General features: G+C 47.5%; 1 protein-coding gene across 1 annotated transcript in view; it reads left to right on the top strand.

The window, feature by feature from the left end:
- Positions 1-3,084: 3,084 nt before the first annotated feature.
- Positions 3,085-19,642, top strand: part of LOC147727845 (trypsin inhibitor ClTI-1-like) — a 360,963-nt gene continuing 344,405 nt past the window's right edge. Inside the window, exon 1 of the mRNA XM_086963189.1 lies at positions 3,085-3,182. Coding sequence (XP_086819315.1) covers positions 3,113-3,182 — 70 coding nt within the window. The 5' untranslated portion in view covers positions 3,085-3,112. The remainder of the gene's footprint in view (positions 3,183-19,642) is intronic.

Genomic DNA, 19,642 nt, shown 5'->3' on the forward strand with positions numbered 1-19,642 from the left:
AGGAGGGAGGGTCCGCTGGGTGGCGGGAGCGGGGTGACCAATTGGCTGGCGGGGGCGGGGCCGCAGGGAGGCAGCGGCGGGAAAGCGGGAAGACGAGACCCAGTGCTCAGAGGCGGCTGGGTCGCCTGCAGCGGCGGCGAAATACACCAACAGGAGTAGGCGGCAGTATCTGTGGCAGCAAGCAGCAGGAGGAGCGTGCGGGCGACCCGGCCTAGGTAAGGCAAAGTGGTGCTTGGGCTTCTGTGCTCATAAAGAGTATAGGGAATTATTCTAGTAATAAATACATATATTTTTATAATATATAACTTGTGTGGTGTCCTTTCATTTGGTATTAACCCCTTAAGTGCTGCTGACGGCCAATGGTCGTCAGCAGCGCTACCTCCCCAGTGCTGCGCACGACCATTGAACGTCCATTCAGCACTAGTTCTAATGGACAGCGCAGCACTGGGGAGAAATGTTTACACGCAGCTAAGGTGTTAAAGGGATTGCATATGATAAAACAGCTGGCTTCACATGCCCTCTTGAGTTTAGCCTAAGACTGCTTTGTCCATGCTACCATTAGGATAGCTGGTCTATAAGGTTGACTTACAGCCAATCACCATAAGGGTCGTTTGGACTGGTACACGGTGCTCACTAGAATTAGTGGTCATCATATACCAGGCCAACTTCTCACACTAGGAACCCCAAGCGATACCCCAGTAAGGGGTACAGTTACATAACAAAATCAACTGCAGGGAGGCCCTTCTCACTTCTTCAAAATGAGGCTGGGTCAGCAGGCAGTGAAATATGATGCTGCTGCAAACAGCGATTTTGGATTTTCCTGATGTGCACTTTCAGTTGCAGGCAGGACCTGACAGAGTTTTTCCTGTGCTGGGAAGAGTGCATCATTCCATAATTGAGTACATTGCCGGTGTCTGAGCTGGGCATTCACAAAGCTGCACCAGGATGCAGATAGGGACAATGTGCTGCATATCTAATATGGCCCACATGTCTTTACACTGCCTTACTCTTTTCAAGGCCATCAATGAAAGATTAAGAACATTCTCACAGGCTCTCTTTGATCGAGAATTGCCTTTTACATGTCACAACTGCCGCCCAGCAGCAGTGCATGTTTTTTCACACTGCTACTACAAAAAAAGTTGATTGATTCCCAGCGAGGGCTGGGGTGTAATTCATTAGATAATTATACTTACCAATTTAGCATATCCAGTCTAACATAGAGCAAGTGTGTGTCGGTCATGTCATCTTTTGACCTGTTTTCTCGGATTGTCTAGTTTAGTTTGAACCTTATATTCTGCTGAAACACAATCTTATCAAATGATTTCACATCATAAAACAACGATAGGGTACAAACCTTTTTATGTAGCCTTTTATACACCATTAGTACGAATGGCAGTGAAGGAACTCCGGTTTACCTGGAATAGTGCATCTAGTATTACAGACGTATGGGCCCTATGATTGAAATGCGGTTGCCCACAGCCTCCGTAGGGGGCAACCCTAAAACGGCAGCCTTTTAGAGCCATTTGGGCACTAACCCACCCCCTCTACTGCTGGGACTCAGGGAGAGTCCCCACTTGCCTTCGTGCTCTAGGCGAGTCACTTCCGGCACGCCGAGGAGGTGGAGAGGTATTTATGCCTCCTCCGGCCATCCTTGCATCCTCTTTGCGCGGACACGTCGTCTCCCACCCTACCGCTTACCCTGCGTGGGGTTGGCAGGCCAAGTACATAGAACGTTGTAATGTTTTCTTTTGTCATTGCAGGCGGAGTTAAAGGGCGATCTGGAAGCATATGGGTACAGAAGGGAATCTCTGCAAGAGCACATAGGGGTGCCAGAGCCAAAGCCCAGGGTCCTGGAAGATTTACGTTGGCGCCCCGTTAGTGCTTCGGGTGGTGTGGGCCTGAACAACTGATGACTTGCCTTGCTACGCTCCGCCCTGAAAGGGGCGTGAGTAATAAGGGACCAGTGTGTCACATGATCCAGTAAGGGGATCACCCCCATATGGGTAACGCTGATTGGGTTCTCCACAGTGCTTGGCTCATCAGGCGAGCAGGGCAGCATAGGCTTGTTTTAGCTGCCTGCAGTTGGATCGCCCGTAAGATAACCCACCATATTGCATACTTTTATATGGAATAAACCTGCAGCAATATTTTCCCAAACAAAAGTTGTGTTGTGTATTTATTTATGCATGTATACTCTGTTGTGGCGTGGGTAGATTGTGTTGCCAATAATGGGACTAATGTTTTTTTTTCTTTACTGACGTTTACAGTAAAAGCATGCCAATAGACCCGATTCAGGCGGGAGACTATCTATTTTTCAAGCCAAAAATGGCTTTATTTTAGCTGTCTCCCGCCTGAAATTGCATTTTCTACAATAGAAGTCAATGGGGAATTTTCATTCGCCTGATTTTTTATTTGAAAACTCCCATGTTCCTGTCCTAAAATGTTGGCATGTACGGTAAAACCCCCATGCACCATTACACTAACTGTAGGACACTGATGACCTGCGTAGGCCTCCTCTGTTTCAAGCCTGATTTATATAGGCTAGAGAAGTGCTTCACTGCTAGGGATAACGGCTTTTCATGTTGCACACATAATAGGTAGTGTGCTGCTTGGATAATCACTTATAAGATCCCAAAGGCGAGACCTAAAACTATGCTAATGCTTGTTACGAGATATTGAGAAGTTATATTGAGAAGATATTGAGAAGTTTCAGTTTGCATTTAGTATGCTAATAAATATTTAGGTCGTCGTGTGGCTTCGTCTTGTGCATGTTCCCGGGCTGGGAAGTACGCGACAGAATTGAGGTAAATACATAGTCAATTCATTTAAGCCTCACGGTACGAATACTTTCATACCTTGGAATTATTTTCAAGGTGAAAAATAATCGTGTTCCCGTTTACAGGAAATAAAAATGTTTTTAAAAAACCACAAGGCTACAGACTTGAATGTACCTAAAGTGATGCACCTTTCCCTACAATATGGCCGCCTGATTTGCTGATGCGCTCATCGGTATAACCAGTACGTGTCCTAGCGTCCTGTTAACGCACACTGGCACGCGAACGGCCGGTTGTTTCTGTTGCTCACAGCGGAAGCCGTCAAGTAGAAGTTTGCGATGTTGCTGCAGAGCCCTGACTTGGGCCGTCCCTTACGGCTGCTGCTCTTTGGCCTAACTCTGAGCGCAGGTAAGAGTTGGAGCCGTTCGGAGTCATTCATTTTGGTCAGCCACAGAAGTTTGTTTCAAGAGGGTTTGTCATTGTTGTGTAAGATGGGATCATTGCAGATGAGGGCTCTAAAACATTTTTTAAGCTAAAGATGGGTTTAAGCTGTCGTCATTTTTATGACATAAAGGTGGCCTGATGAATGGCGGATTGTTAGTGTTTAATTTATTTAATGAGGGTTGCACTTGCGGATGATGTTTTAAAGAAGATATAGTATTTGCCTTTCCAAGAGACAAGCATTTACAATGCAATAGGTTTCGCATTTACTAGAGTTTGCGCTATTGGCATTGTAGATTACAATGCCTTTTATTAATGTGTTGGTTTTTTAAACAAATAAATAAAAGGCACTGTCATTTCCAATGCCAATAGCATAAACTCTCGCAAATGCGAGATCTATTGCATTGTAAATTATTGTTATTTTATACTCTGGTTCCAAAAAACGTTACTGTGTCACCTTAATATGTCCGACTAATCATGGTAGAAAACATGATGACACGCAGAGAATTCAAATAACAAAATTATCAGAGTCTGTAGTTTCAAAGGATAGAACACAAATCGCTCTGGTGATGGGAGCTTTGTTAAACTGTAGTAACAGGCAGCAGACATTTTATTTGTCCTGCAAATGTTACAACATGCCATCAGTGCATCCCTTTTGCCCCTTTTCTACGATCTGGGTTGCCAGCGACTAGAGGATGTGGAACGCTTTAGACCTGTGGCCTACTGGAGGAGACTCTGGGTTACACCTGAACTCTCCCAGTACGCTCAGGCCCTCCTCGAAGTCCGAGATGCAGATACTGCCAATAGAATTTCATGGCTCAGAGAGGTCAAGGCAGTTTACACCACCATGGGTCGGAGCTCATTGTGGGAGAATCCTACCGTCAACTCTTTTCCGCCTAGAAAGGCTCTCAGGGAGCTATACTGGTCAATGGTCTATTTGCAAAATTTTAGAACTTGCATTGGCCCATCGGTCACAAGAAACTTCCTGGAGCTTAAACAAGAAATTGCTTATGAGGGCTACTGGGATTTTATCACACTTCCCGGAGACAGGAAACAGTACCACCAATATAGGGTGGGTACCCTTCCTGTCAATTATTTTACCTGCAAATGGCAAGCTAAAATCAATATATGTTGTCCATTCTGTCCTTCTCAGCCGGAAAGCATAGCCCACATCTTGTTCATCTGCCCAGAGTACAAATATCCCAGGCACACATGGCCGAAGCCCATTTGTTTGCTGAAGGGTATTACTACTGGTGCAGAGGCACTAAGGATTCTTCAAACTGACTGTTCAGAACCCATTGTAATTGCTGTCGCAAAATTTCTACATTGGATGTGGGCAATACGGATGAGAAAGCTACGCCAGAATTACTTATACATTTTTTGTGTAGAATTAATTCTGTGATGCCTATTGTTCCTAGACCTTGGACTCTTTTATACTCTTAACTTATTTCATAGGCTTTTTTATCTTTTTTTTTTTTTTTTAAGATAAATTATTATATACTGTATGGATTACCTTGATGACCTAATCTTCTCGCAGTGATGCCCTGCCACTCACAATGTATTGTTTACGTCTCTTTTTTAACATGTATAGTCTTTTATGATATGTATATTGAAATAAAGACTTCTTTGAGTTGAAAATTGCATCCCTTATACTTCAGAAAACAGAGTGCTATAAAATCAGCATAAAAACTGCAGTCTTTCTATTGCTATCATGTTAGCATTAAGCACTGCGTGCATCTGAATTCGTCTTCTGTTCTCTTTGCCTCTGAAGGAAACTCTACAGGATGGATTAACGAGATTCTCTTATACCAGTACCAAAAGTAGGAACGCGCCCACCTGTTCGCTCTGAGTATAACCTGACCTGTTAGCATAATTGCCTCAAAAGCCACTTCTTTCTTGAGAAATGAAAAGTATACACTGTTCCACATATCACATGTATACCGACTCTGATGTGTAGGATGATTAAGAGGTTGAGAGCCTTTGGAATGTTTTGAACCTGTAGGTTCTGCAGAGCAGTTACTGATATGTTAATTGGATTTTCTCTTATTGAGTTTGGATTACATTTCTGGGCATTCTTACTACCTTCTTGTTTTCCCAACTTATTTAATTTAGTGCTAATAACTGTATACACATGATGGTACCACTTGCATTCAAAATTGATGGTGTTTAGTCCATAAATAAGTGGTATTTCAAAACTGAATACTGTTCTTTACAGATTTGCGACTACTGGGCCTTTGAATACTTTCGTGCCCCTTGGCTACATTTGAGAAATGGTTAGAAAAGAGTATTGTTTGAAAAACACCCCAAAATGTTGTTAATTTGTTGCGACATGCACTTGACTAAAGAGCTATTAACCTTTGAATAAACCTAGCATCATTGATTCAGACTAGGTTTTATTCGATTTTCATGAATTAGGTAGTTCCATAAACCTGATAAATTACAATTAAGATAAAAACAAGTTTGAGCTACTGACATTGCAAATAACAATGCCTTTTATTTTTGTTTTCCTTTTTAAAACATAAATAAAAGGCATTGTCATTTACAATGCCAATAACTTAAACTTGCGTAAATGGGAGACCTATTGCATTGTATCATTACTATTATTATTATTTTTATTACTGAACAGCCAGTGATGCACCGTGTATTATGTAATTCATGTATTATGTTGGTTTTAATGTTATACAGTGTTTTATTCTGTAATGTCTTTTATGGTTGTTTTTACCGAAATAAAGACTTATGAAAACTGTAAATGCTTGGTTTTTATTCTTTGTTTGTTAACTGATACTTTTCAGGATCGTCAAAAAGCATTGACACAGTAAATAGGTCCCAAAGGCAAGACCTGTTTACTTTGCCAATGATAGTTTATTGTTATAATAATCTTTATGTGATAAAATGCATGGGTATAGCAGCAGAAGGGAGAAATGTTTCTACAGAGAGAAAATTCAATAATTTACCTAACCCCCGCATAAAAGTATAATTTTATTTATTATTACTAAGCCTGCACCACCAGCCATCCAAGCTATAGAAAACATTGCACAGTGAAATTCACTTTAATGTATGTTTCTCTCCATAATAGGCAATAAAGCAAACGAGGAATTCACTGAATTGGTCTATGTATTGGTTGAAGATGTGAATACTTACGAGGTGTGGAGGTGCGAGAACTGTGCTCGTACAACTAAAATATGATTTCAATATTCTGTGAAAGAAAACTAGAACATATTTTAGAAATACAAAACAAAAGACTCCTCTCCCTGCTGTCAGACAACGTGAAATAGATTAAACTAATGGAAGCAGGGGCATCCTTCTAACCCATCTAAATGGATGCCCTAAAAATGATCAACAATTGTTTGTGATTCAATTTGTAGTGGACACTCTAAGTGTACTTCAGTACCCACTCTCACGCGGATTCTTCCAGTTTCAGGGGAGATGCGTAATGTGTTTTAAGGGTGACACCAGCGTTGTCTCTGCAGCCTCATAGGGAAGTGCATACGCAAGCAAGCATTAGTAAACTCAGTAGGTCTGGCTGTGGCCTTGTTTTATTTATTTAACAATTGTGTGCAATATGCAAACAAATGGCCAACATAGAAAAAATATAAAATTAAAGAAGCCGCCCGGGTACACCAGTCTTGCACCGAAGGGCACTCCTTTTTAGATGGCTGCTGATCACTCAGTCCAAGATAGACAATGGACAGGTGAGTTAACACATCCCCCCCATGCTGTATGCTTTGGGGTGGGAGGGTGTATGGATGGCACTTGAATATAACAATTGATGAAGAGGGTTGACGAAAATAACCATTATGTGTGTATGTATTTTTTTTTTTGGGAGGGGGTTATTTCCAAGCATGCATGGCCAGATATTAAAAATTAAATAAAAAAACTACAGCCATTCTATCAGTAGTGCAGTAGGTGTAGGGCGATAGAGGCCACAAATTAAAGGGGCCGACTGTACCTTAATTATGGCTATTATTTAATTATGTACTAGCCATCTGGCCAAATGGGTGTGTGTGTTGCAGAGCCCGCAGTGCGTGGGCCCCGATTGGCGGTGGCTTCTGCTGCTGCACCGGGTACCCTCTCCGGCCTTGCCTGCGGGGGGGGGGGGCCGCAGCACTTCAAGGGTAAGTTGCTGACGTCGCCCGTGAAGCCCCCGTGTGTCTCCAGCAACAGCCTCCACCGACCCCGGGCCAGCTGGCCACCCAGAGCCGACCCTCCTGCAGGGCCGTAGGCTGCAAGTCCGGAACACCAGGAGCAGCCAGGACGGTGGGGGAAGCCCTGTTGGTCCTCCCACCCGCTGCCAGGAGAACCGCAGCTGCAGGCAAGCCTCCCACCGGGGGGGGGGGGGGGGGGGCAGTCCGAGGGGAGCAGGTGAAGCTGGGCTGGGAGCAGAACCTGCTGCTGCATCCGCCTCGGAGACGATGCCCGCTGCAAGGAGAGCCCCAGGCCGGGAGCCCTGCAGTCACCTCTCAGCCCCCACCCACCACCGGGAACCCTCTAAGCCACACGGACAGCAGCTCGGACCTGTCCGACCGCCTCTTGAAGCCTCTTGCGACAAGCCCTGGCCGGCAGCTACCGGGGTGGGGAGCAGCGAGTCTGGGTCCAGCGATTTCGAACAGCCGCAGTACCCTGCCCTCGCCGTCAGGTGCGCCCCTCAGTGACCGGGCCCGGAGCAGCGGGTGCTGGCGGGGGCACAAGCGAAAGGGCCCACAGGGTGTTCTGAGTCTGAGGAACTGCAGCAGGAGCTGCACCAGGAGGACGGGGAGCTGCAGCGGGAAATGGAGGCTCTACGGTCTGAGAATGACTACCTTAAGGTGAGTTCATGCCAGGCATGGCGACTCAGCACTCCCTGACATGCCTACAGCTGCCCTAGCAGAGCACAGTGCATGACTACTGCGATGATATCCCACTTCCGCAATCAAAAGGGTTACCATCAAACATGGCATACAGTGTCATCAATCACATGTGGTGGCACATAATGCTGGTTAAATATCAGGGCGGGTTGTAAAAATGCCAAAACTGTGCACTCTTGTATGTTTCAAATGCTGCCGTGGCACATCATGTATCCTCGAGGGAGGGAAGGAAAGTGAAAGATTCTGGATGAGCTTGGTTTAGGTGACATTTTTTGGTGTGAGCTGCTCTCTAAAAAAAAAAAGTGGCACTGAAAGTGATCGCGAAAGCGATCAGTATTGTAAAAAAAAACAGAACCCGCCCATGAGTGGTGCACGCGCGTGCGCCACTGCGAGCCATATGTCTTCAATTATCGCTCCCGTGTCTGGGCATGATAATTGAAGACATATGGGCTTTGGTGCGCGTAACAGACACCAATACGCCATTTGCGGAGCAATGCGCCCGCCTTTGGCCTATTGCGTGGTCTATTCAAAAATAACACGCACGCAAAGCCCAATTAGAGATGACCATAGGAAAAACACACGCACAAGCGTGTTCACTTCCAGGGTCCATTTCTGAAACCCGGTCAAAAGAACTCTCGCTGCGTGTACACTGCTGCGCAGTGTAACGCTAGGCGCAAGACCTAAAAAATACCGGCCCCTTGTTATTTTGAGAGTCTTCAAAGTGATACTAAATAAAACTTAAAAAATATTAATTTGTGACAACTTTTCTTTCTTTCTTACTGTAAATATTAGACATGGATTATTAACGCATCTCCAGAACACATTTTAACGTTTTCTATTTGTATTTATAGATTACGGCTCAAAATACCGGTTTTAGGTGGTTTTGCAGCTTTTTTGTATACTGGCCAGGACGTCTAAATAACGGTGATGCTGGTAGAAAACCAGTCAGGTGGTCACACTCGTAGTTGTGGTTTATCGTAGAAAAGCTGCAATGATTTTATTTACTGTATTATTAAAGCTGTAGTCTAACATTTACCTTTAATTCAGTCAAGTCTTGGTGTGTGTGTGCAGTGTTGCATAAAAGTAAATCTAAGGATTGGAAAAAGGTGCCCCTCCTGTCACGGCAATCTGGTATGACAGACCAAGCATAGCAGAAGCATGTGTAAAAAACACATAGGCAGGGAGGTATGTGGCTCATTCGTTCACATACCACAGTATCTCTCTAAGGCAGAGGTCTTCAATCTGTGGGGCCCGACCCCCAGGGGGGTCGTGGAGTCCTTGGAAGAGGGTCACAGATTCTGTCAGGGGCATACAATTCCTGGCGTTGGGCTGATCGAGGGTGCACATGGCAGAGGCCTAATTCACACCGAGGTGTGAAAAACATCAAAGGCTCATTAACAAGTAGAGGTCTTTTAAAGACCTGTCAAGTACTCTGGTGTGGCTGTGTGTGTGTCCCTGAAACGGTTTCAGCCAGGCTCACACACAAGAGCTGGGGGAGGGGGGAGAGTGGTTGGGGGGTGCAGTCTGGGGGAGCAGGCTGTAGTGTAGCCCTTTGAGTATAATGGATGTTGCGCGCCTGGAGCTGTGGGTCCCGTGACACGTCCCCCCCCCCTCCCGCCCCCAGCAGGGAGGCACAGAGATGCCCTCCCATGAGCGGGAAAGAAGGAAGAAGACACAGAGATACTGACCCCCCGCTACCCCCCATGAGAGAGTCACAGAAAAGGTGGGTGGATGGATGGATGGATGGATGTAAGGATGAAGGATGGATGGATATGTGAAAAGGTGGGTGGATGAATGATGAGTGGATGGATGAAAGGGTGGATGGATGGATGGATGGATGAAAGGGTGGATGGATGGAAGGATGACAGGGTGGATGGATGGAAGGATGAAAGGGTGGATGGATGGATGAAAGGGTGGATGGATGGAAGGATGGAAGGGTAGATGGATGAAGGATGTATGGATGGATAAAAGGTTGCATGGATGAATGATGGATGGATGGATGTGTAAAAAGATGGGTGGATGGATGATGGGTGAATGGATGGATGAAAGGGTGGATGGATGTATGGATGGAAGGATGAAAGGGTGAATGGGTGAAGGATAGATGGATGAAGGATAGATGTATGGATGTAAGGATGAAAGTGGATGGATGATGGATGGATGGATGAAAGGGTGGATGAATGAATGAAAGGGTGGATGGATGGAAGGATGAAATGGTGGACAGATGAAGGATGGATGGATGGATGAAAGGGTGGGTGGATGTATGGATGATAAAAAGTTGTATGGATGAATGATGCATGGATGGATGTGTGAAAAGGTGGGGGGATGAATGATGGGTGGATGGATGAAAGGGTGGACGGCTAAAGGATGGATGGATGGAAGGATGAAAGGGTGGATGAAGGATGTATGGATGGATAAAAGGTTGCATGGATGAATGATGCATGGATGGATGTGTGAAAAGGTGGGGTGATGAATGATGGGTGGATGGATGGATGAAAGGGTGGATGGATGAAGGATAGATGTATGGATGGGAGGATGAAAGGGTGGATGGATGTATGGATGGATAAAAGGTTGCATGGATGAATGATGGTTGGATGTGTGAAAAGGTGGGTGGATGAATGATGGGTGGATGGATGGAAGGGTGGATGGGTAAAGGATGGATGTATGGATGGAAGGATGCAAGGGTGGATGGATGAAGGATGGATGGAAGGATGAAAGGGTGGATGGGTGAAGGATAGATGGATGAAGGATAGATGTATGGATGTAAGGATGAAAGGGTGGACGGATGATGGATGGATGAAAGGGTGGATGAATGGATGAAAAGGTGGATGGATGGAAGGATGAAAAGGTGGATAGATGAAGGATGGATGGATGGAAGAAAGGGTGGATGGATGTATGGATGGATAAAAGGTTGCATGGATGAATGATGGATGGATGTGTGAAAAGGTGGGGGGTGAATGATGGGTGGATGGATGGAGGAAAGGGTGGATGGATGTATGGATGAAAGGGTGGATGGAGGAAGGATGGATGTATGGATGAGAGGATGAAAGGGTGGATGGATGGATAAAAGGTTGCATGGATGAATGATGGATGGATGTGTGAAAAGGTGGGTGGATGAATGATGGGTGGATGGATGGAAGGGTGGATGGGTAAAGGATAGATGTATTGATGGAAGGATGAAAGGGTGGATGGATGAAGGATGGATGTATGGATGGAAGGATGAAAGGGTGGATGGATGAAGGATAGATGTATGGATGTAAGGATGAATGGGTGGATGAATGGATGAAAGGATGGATGGAAGGATGAAAGGGTGGACGGATGAAGGATGGATGGATGGATGAAAGGGTGGATGGATGTATGGATGGATAAAAGGTTGCATGGATGAATGATGGATGGATGTGTGAAAGGTGGGTGGATGAATGATGGGTGGATGAATGGAAGGGTGGATGGGTAAAGGATGGATGTAAGGATGAAAGGGTGGATGGTTGAAGGATGGATGTATGGATGGAAGGATGGAAGGATCGATGTAAGGATGGATGGATGTGTGAAAGTGTGGGTGGATGAATGATGGATGGATGTGATGAGGTCTAACAGGCGCATTTATAGTTGTCAAAAGTTGATGATGAGGAGTACCAGTTTCTAGAATCTTTTGTCGGAAGGGGGTCCCTACACCTAAAAAGGTTTTACAAGGGGGTCTCGGCATCAAAAAGTTTGAAGACCTCTGCTCTAAGGTGAGGGGAAACATTGCAAACCTGGGATGGATCCCTACCCAATGAGATGACTCCAGAGTCATCACTGAAACTAGTCCAGGATTAGTTCTTGATAACTTCAGTGGAAAAACATGTGATGATCTTTTACTACTGCAGAATGACCCGGTGATGATTTCAGGATTAGGTTGGATTACAGCAGGATGGGTTCCTGATTACTTCAGTGAAAAACATTTGATGACCATGGACTACAGCAGGAGGATCCCATGATGATTTCAGGATTATGCGGTTATTACTCCAGGGTGATTCTGTGAGTGTTTCAGGATGCGGCTGTATTACTACAGAATAATCTTGTTATTTCTTCAGAATGAGACTGCATTACTCAAGGATGATCCCGAGATAACTTTTCAATGGGACTTTATTAAGTTGTGATCTGATTTTTGGTAGGTCATGAAATGAAATGAAATGATTACGCACTTGTATAGCGCACGTAGGCATCTCGGCGTTTGTACGAATACCGCCGAGGAACCCTTCCTGGCCTTTCCCTGTGAGGAGCCCACTCCTGGGTACCCCCAAGGTGAAGTCAGGCATCCTCAGCGTTGTTGGGGCCGTTGTAGAGATTAAGCAAGTGTGAGAAGTTGGCCTGATATATGATGTTTCCAATTCTGGAACCACCTTGTATCAGTCCAAACAATCCCTTATGGTGTCTGGTTGTAAGTCAACCTTATAGACAAGCTATAATAATGGTAGCATAGACTAAGCAGCCTTAAAGGCTAAACTCCAGAGGTCGTGTTAAGCGAGCTGTTTTACCAATCACAATCCTGTAATATCAAATGAAAGGACACCACACAAGTATATATTATAAAAATATATGTGTTTATTTCTAAAATAATCCCCAGTACTCTTTATGAGCAAAGGGGCACAAGCGTTAAATCAAAAGCACAGTATAACATACAAAGTTGCACAATTATGGATGAGGGCGGGTGGCCACTCAAACCATATACTAAGAAAGTGGTATAAGAGATACCAATCGAACAGTGGTTAGGCCTAGGGCCTAGGGAATCGCTGGGAGCAGTCGGGACAAGCAATGCTGAAGTCGGGAAAAGCCTGCGGGATTCGGGTGCAGCTCTTAAAGCACACGCCTGCACCAATGCAAAGTCAATGGTGCGTAAAAGTTAAACAAATAGAGTTTAAGGATACTTCTGCTGAACCTAGATGGACAAAACCTTAGACACAGACCCTAGAGGTGTGTACCAGTGTGGGAACACCGGCGTTGCTGAGTTACCTCACCCACAGGAAGCGGGTGCATAGGGTCGAAGTGGCGTCGGGTTTCGTCACGCAGGTTCTTGGTGCTTGAAGCTGAAGATGCTGCAGGCGATGTGAAGGAGAAGTGTCCGGTGTGATCCAAGGGTGGATCAGAGTAGAAAAGTACCTGAAAGCAGAGGGGACAGAGTCTGGGTCACTCAGCAGTGACCAGGGTGGAACCAGGACGGAACCAGGCAATGTCGGGCGCAATCAGGTGGTTGTCGAGGAGCTTCTCTCCGCTGCCACGTGGGCTCTGGGGCATCTGCAACGTCCAGGAGCGGGTCACGAGCTGTCCCACGCAGGCTCTCACCGTCGGCGCTGTCGGCTTCAAGATCGGAGCAAACAACACTTGGCAAGAGCAATCCACGCAGTACTGGAAGATTGCTTCTCACTCGGACCAGGAGGGTCAGAGCGGGTGCTCCTTTTCAGAGAAGCGGGTGCAAGTCTGGAGCAACCAGAATCACAAGTCGGTTTTAGGTTTTCGCCGGCACAGGGGCCACAAGCCAGCTGGCAAGTGACCGGGCCAACGCGTCGAGCCAAAGAAAGCAGAAGGGCCCCACGCAGCACTCGTCGAGTGTGGAGGGGTGAGCTTCGGTGCAAGAGTGGCTCAGGGTTGGGGCTTCTCAAACCCCGGTGTACAGCTTCGAGGGTCACTCGTGGGCTGCACAGTCAGCGTCTCGTGGTCTTTTCAAGATGGCGTGCCCCACGCTTCCGGTCACCTCCACGGGTCTCAGCTCTGCAGGGACTGTGGATCGGGCTGTAAGAAGGCAGGCAAGCTTGATCTCGTCGATCTCTGTCGCTCGAGTTCCGCGGGAACTGCAACAAAGCAGACGTCGAGGTGCTGGATGGTGCCTGTTTGCACAGGGTGGTCACTCCTTGACCACAAGGGAGATTCTTCAGTCTTCTACGTTTAGTAGGATGTCGAAGGGTCCAGAGTTTCGTTTCAAATGTTTCATCAGGATAATCTGAGTGCAATGGCACTGCTCCCATTCTTATACCAATCTAGGGGGCTGGATTACCTGCTAGGTCCCCTCCTATGGGTGGGACCCAGAAAGGGGGTGGATACACCCCTTTCCCTTTGATCCAGGCCGCGCTGGGACAGGGGCTGGTGTGCCCCAGAACCGGTTTGGCCGGATTATGCAAGGGGCAGCCTTGTGCGCCCCAGGCAGTGTCTGGTTTCTTTCAAACCTCCCTGCTACAATCCACTATCTCCTGTCTGGGGTGGTGTAACACCTCCCTGTGACAGGAAAGCCTTTGTTCAGGCCTCCTCTGCTGAGTTTCGGTCAGCAGCAGGAGGTCAGACTCGTGTCTGTGGCAGAAGCATCCATTTTGTGGATCTGAGGCTCTTTTAAAAATCAACTGCGTTTCAGTAAAGTAACATGTCTTCTCCCTCTAGAGGGGTGGAATGCTATCCCCGTCGACAGAACTGTCGAGGGGATAGAATTCCAAAACGTATGACACCTTACACGACATGTTTTCATAAAGCCAAACCAAAGTTGCTATATAACCGCGAGGATTATAATGCACTTAATAGTATCCCGGATCAGCTTAGGGAGTTGTTCCCGACAGCTGCAGACAGGCTCAGCTCATGCCAGAGCTCCATCTCACATTAAACCACGCACTCTGCCTCCAGGATTGATAAGGCCTTCCATAGGAGTGGCTCACAGGTTTATATGTGTCCAGATATAGGTTTAGATATAGGTATACTATATCTAAGCAAGGGGTGATTACACCCACTTGCCCCAGCTGAGTGATCAGCCAGTTGTGTCAATTTAAGAACCAGCCAGGGGTGGCAAAAGCTATGCTTCAGTCCCTGGTAGGCCTTGGTGGCACCTATGCCCTGAGCACCTATAGTGTATGGTACAGGGGCTGACAAGGAGTCCATTTTCCAATTGGGTCATGTACCTATAGTACATGTATGTGAATTTAGAGAGAGAACAGCAGGCTGGGGGTCTGATTAGCAGGCCCACAGCCTCAGTAAGTCGAAAACCAGTGAAGCAAAAAGCAAAAAATTGGGGTGACCGTAGGATAGCAGACCCTACTCTCCTACAGCAAGCTATTGCCCAGAGGTGCAGAGTGGGACTCATGATTAGAATAGGCACCGAAGCGAGAGTCATCAGGTCCGAGGAAATTGAGTCCGAGACCCGCCGAGGCGGGAATTGAACCCTGGTCCCGGCCAGACTACTGCATCAGGGTCTGCCGCTCTAACCATTGAGCCACACTTCTCTACAGGTCTCTAAAGGTCATGAAAGTCAGAATAAATAAAAAATTCCTTTAAATTCCGTGTGGAACTGGTCAAATTTGCTGGTGATTCTTTTTCTTTTTTTTTTTTTAAACCTTTATTTTCGGATTGCACAGTACACAGCGTCTGCCTACAACCCGGATGGGCCGGCCGCTATGACAAGAAACATCTGGATACCAGACAACAAGGCATCACATTTAAACCATAAATAGCAACGTATTGGTGCACCGGCATCAAAACACAATAAATAAAGGATAAACCAGGTTTCGTTTTTATAATTTTGGTGAAAACAAATAACAAACATCACACACACTCACATGGTAGGAGTAATACCTAGGTTTCGGGGTGGAGGGGAGGAGGAAGGCAGACTCTAAAGAATTTTAGCGACTCATATCTAGGGGCGGGGGAATGGTGAAAAGGATTACAGAGAGGTTTTATTAGCCAGTCTTTAGAAACGTCAATTACGGGGACGAAGGAACATCAATGGTATACTCGAGTGGAGGGGTGCAGATATCTCCACGATACGCATTCCATTGTGACCAAATCCTGCCCCACTTCCTGGGACGGCCCGAGCCTCATAGACCGTCTTCTCCCGAAACATGCACCAGTCCATGTTTTCCTTCCAGGCTGTTATCCCAGGCGGTCTATGAGAACCCCAGAGTTGCACTATGTCCCTCTTGGCAACCATGTTGCCAAGAGTAACCCAGAAGGTCTGAGCGGCCGTGCAGTCCGTAGGCTCCCAGACATTAAGCAGGCAACGACGAGCCTCAGCCAAAAGAAAGACCCCGGTGACCCGGCCCATAATGTCATGCACTCTGGACCAGAAGGCGGATACCACCGGACATTCCCAGATGATGTGTAGAAAGGTACCACTCATGCCACAACCACGCTTACACAGCCCATCAGTCGAGTGTCCCATTCGCACCAGACGCGTACCAGTCATGTAAACTCGATGGAGGATATTCAGTTGCACAAAACGAAGGCGAGCTGGAATAGCCAACTCTTTAGGGGAGGCGACCGCTATCTGCCAATCCTCGTCGTCCAATTCCAGGCCATCCGCAATCCAGGAGGCCCGAAGCCGCACAAGAAGATCAGCCCTAGTGTTGATGAGCTTTTTATAAATTAAGGAAATCGTACTGTCAGGCACGTGGCTATCCAGAATACGGTCCTCGAGCTGTGAAGACTGGGGGATCTCCGTCCCTGGAGGGAACACAGAGATCAGAGCATGGCGCACCTGAAGGTATGGAAAATACTCCTTGTCGTCGAGCTGGTACTCCACCTTAAGGGCATCAAAGGACTTAACTGTGCCCTTGGACCAAAGATCCTCCACCTTGCTAATACCGATCGTATCCCTCTTATCAAACCCTTTCTTCCGCCACAGGCTGCCAAATCTCTCAGAGTCATACAATGGAGTCAGTCGTGTCATCTTATCACCCCAGCCCGTAGCCACATTCGCATCTCTCCACGCTCGCACAGCACATTTTGTAGGTCCAGTGAGAAGTCGGCATGGCTCCTTCGAGTACAACGCCCTGTTGAAGTTACCGCCCGGCAACAGGAACTTGTCCATTGCGAAGGCTGGAACAGGACCCGGGGAGTACATCACATGGTTGACCGCGCTCAACTGAGAGGCCCAGTAGTAGCGTTTGATGTCCGGAAGGGCTATGCCACCGTCATACCACGGCAGAGTGAGTTTAGGTAGGGAGATACGAGCCCGTCCGTCCCAAATCAATTGTCTCTGGAGCCCCTCAACCTCACGAAAATTACTAGAGGGAACAGGGTCGAAAAAATTCTGCAGGGCATACAAAAATCTAGGGAGGGACATCATTTTAAAAAGAGCCGCACGCCCCAATGGGGACAAGGGCAAGCCGCGCCATCGCTGGACGTCCAGTTTAAGGCGCCGAAGGGGAGCATATAAGTTGCGATCGGAACGTACAGAGGGGTCCAGGGAGATGAAAACTCCCAGGTACTTGAACCCAGTCTCCGCCACCTGGATCGGGAACCTACGGGGCAGCGGAGGCAGCACCCCCGCTATAACATAAATACATGATTTATTCCAGTTGATGACGAGACCCGAGTTCTTCCCAAAGGAGGTGAGGACATCGAAGAGCATGTTAAGGGACTTCTGAGGTGAAGTAAAGTAAAGGAGAATATCGTCTGCGTATAACGAGACGCGGTCCTCAAGATCAGGGGCCCACCGGATCCCCCTGATCGAGGGCTCCCACCGGAGCCACGCCGCCAACGGCTCCAATGCCAATGCAAAGAGGAGGGGGGAGAGCGGGCAACCCTGTCGGGTGCCACGCCCGAGCGGTAACGATCCAGAGACTCTGCCATTAACAACCACCTGGGCCAATGGACGTTCATACAGGAGCTGCACCCACGCAATAAAGTTGGGTCCAAAACCAAACTTCGAGAGGGCCGCCCACAGATAGGGCCACTCAATGGTGTCGAAAGCCATAGTGGCGTCCAATGAGGCCAAGATGGCGGGTTCGGTCAGCGTCCCAGCTCTCGCGAGAACACCGTGGAGTCTGCGAAGATTAAGCGCTGTATTCCGATGAGGAATGAAACCGGACTGATCCGGATGGATCAGGTCACAGATCACCGTTAGCAAGCGATTCGCTAGTACTTTAGCCAGGATCTTGGGCTCGGCATTGAGCAAAGAGATAAGGCGATGAGAAGTGCATTGGTCACGAGGCTTACCATCCTTGTAGATGACAACTATAGTGGCCAAACGCTGATCAAGGGGGAGGAGACCAGCCTCAAAGGCATCAGTGAACATATTGCGCAAATGGGTCACCATCTTATCGGGCCGCAGCTTATAGAGCTCGATGGGTAAACCATTCGGCCCCATAGCCTTACCCGAGTGAAGGGATTGTATAGCGATAGCAACCTCATCCACCGTTATAGGCGCATCCAAAGCGGACCTATCCTCGTCCGAAACACAGGGCAGCGAAATATCACGCAGAAGCAAACGGGAGTCAGACTCGTCTCTATCACTCCCGATCGGTATACCTTCTGAAAATGGTCCACAAAGCATTCCACAATCTCTCCTGGGTCAGACACACCTTCCCCAGTCACACGGGTGATCACTGGCACCACACGACTCATTCTCTCAGACTTATTCAACCATGCCAGTAGCTTACTAGCCTTATCTCCCACATCATAGAGTCTGCCCAGTTGATTCCTGTGCATAACCTTAGCAGCATCGGTCACCAGGGCCCTATAATCAGCCCGTTTCAACGCCAAGGAGTGCAAGATTGCAGGGGTGTCGTCACCACCCAAGTCGCTCTCAAGCGAGGTAATGTCGGCCTCAAGGAGCAACAAGTGTTCCCTTTTGGCCTTATTATCAGCAGCAATGAAGGACAGCGCAGAGCCCCTTACCACAGTCTTAAAGGCCTCCCACAAGGAAATGGGGGAAGAGACGGATCCCTCATTTTCTTTAAAATAACAGTCAATAGCTTTAAGAAGTTCAGAGCGGAGCTTGGGGTTCCTAAAGTGCCAAGGATGAATAGGGGGAATCCTACTCCCACCAAAATATCCTACCTAAACCTCAAGCATCAAGGGTGAATGGTCAGAGATGCCCCTGGGAAGATGACGAACCCCACGCACCAAGGGGGTATGGGCAGCCAACATCAAAAAATAGTCAATCCTCGAGAGGCTGCCATGAGCTCCAGAGTGGAACGTGTATTGCGTTTGCGTGGGGTTCAACCTCCGCCAGACATCCACCAATTCGAGAGTCTCAAGCAACTCAGGCAGCCACAACTGAGACGCAGGCAGGACCCTGGGGGGTAGCCGGTCACACTCACCCGAGACCACCGAATTGAAATCCCCACCCAATACAAGGACACCATCCGGAAGTCCTAAGAAAGTTCTTCCAAGATCAGCGTAGGTGGTAGCCTGAAGCCCCGGGGGAATATAAACAGTGACAATTGTAAGCATCTTCCCCTCCCACCGCCCAGAAATAGCCGCATAACTGCCCCTATCATCGAGGGCAACTTCATCAATTTCAAGGGGTAGAGAGGATTTAACCATTATGCCGACTCCTCTGGAGCCAGATGTGAATTCAGTGTGTGCTGCCAACCGATAGCCTCGTCTATCAAGAGCCTTACAAGCGTTCCCTATCAGATGGGTCTCCTGTAGCAGGACTATATCAGGGGAATGACGTCTAATAAATTGAAGTACAACACCACGTTTGATCTTGTCACCCAGACCATTAACGTTCCAAGACAACAGTTTCAAATCACCCCCCCCGTCCCAGCACAGCCCCCGAGCCCCCCCCCCTCGAAACCCAGGAGCAAAAGGATGATAGCAAGAGAAATAGTACCATGTGAGAAG

Source organism: Lissotriton vulgaris, chromosome 3_1 (genome assembly GCF_964263255.1).
Source record: "Lissotriton vulgaris chromosome 3_1, aLisVul1.2, whole genome shotgun sequence".
Taxonomy (NCBI): domain Eukaryota; kingdom Metazoa; phylum Chordata; class Amphibia; order Caudata; family Salamandridae; genus Lissotriton; species Lissotriton vulgaris.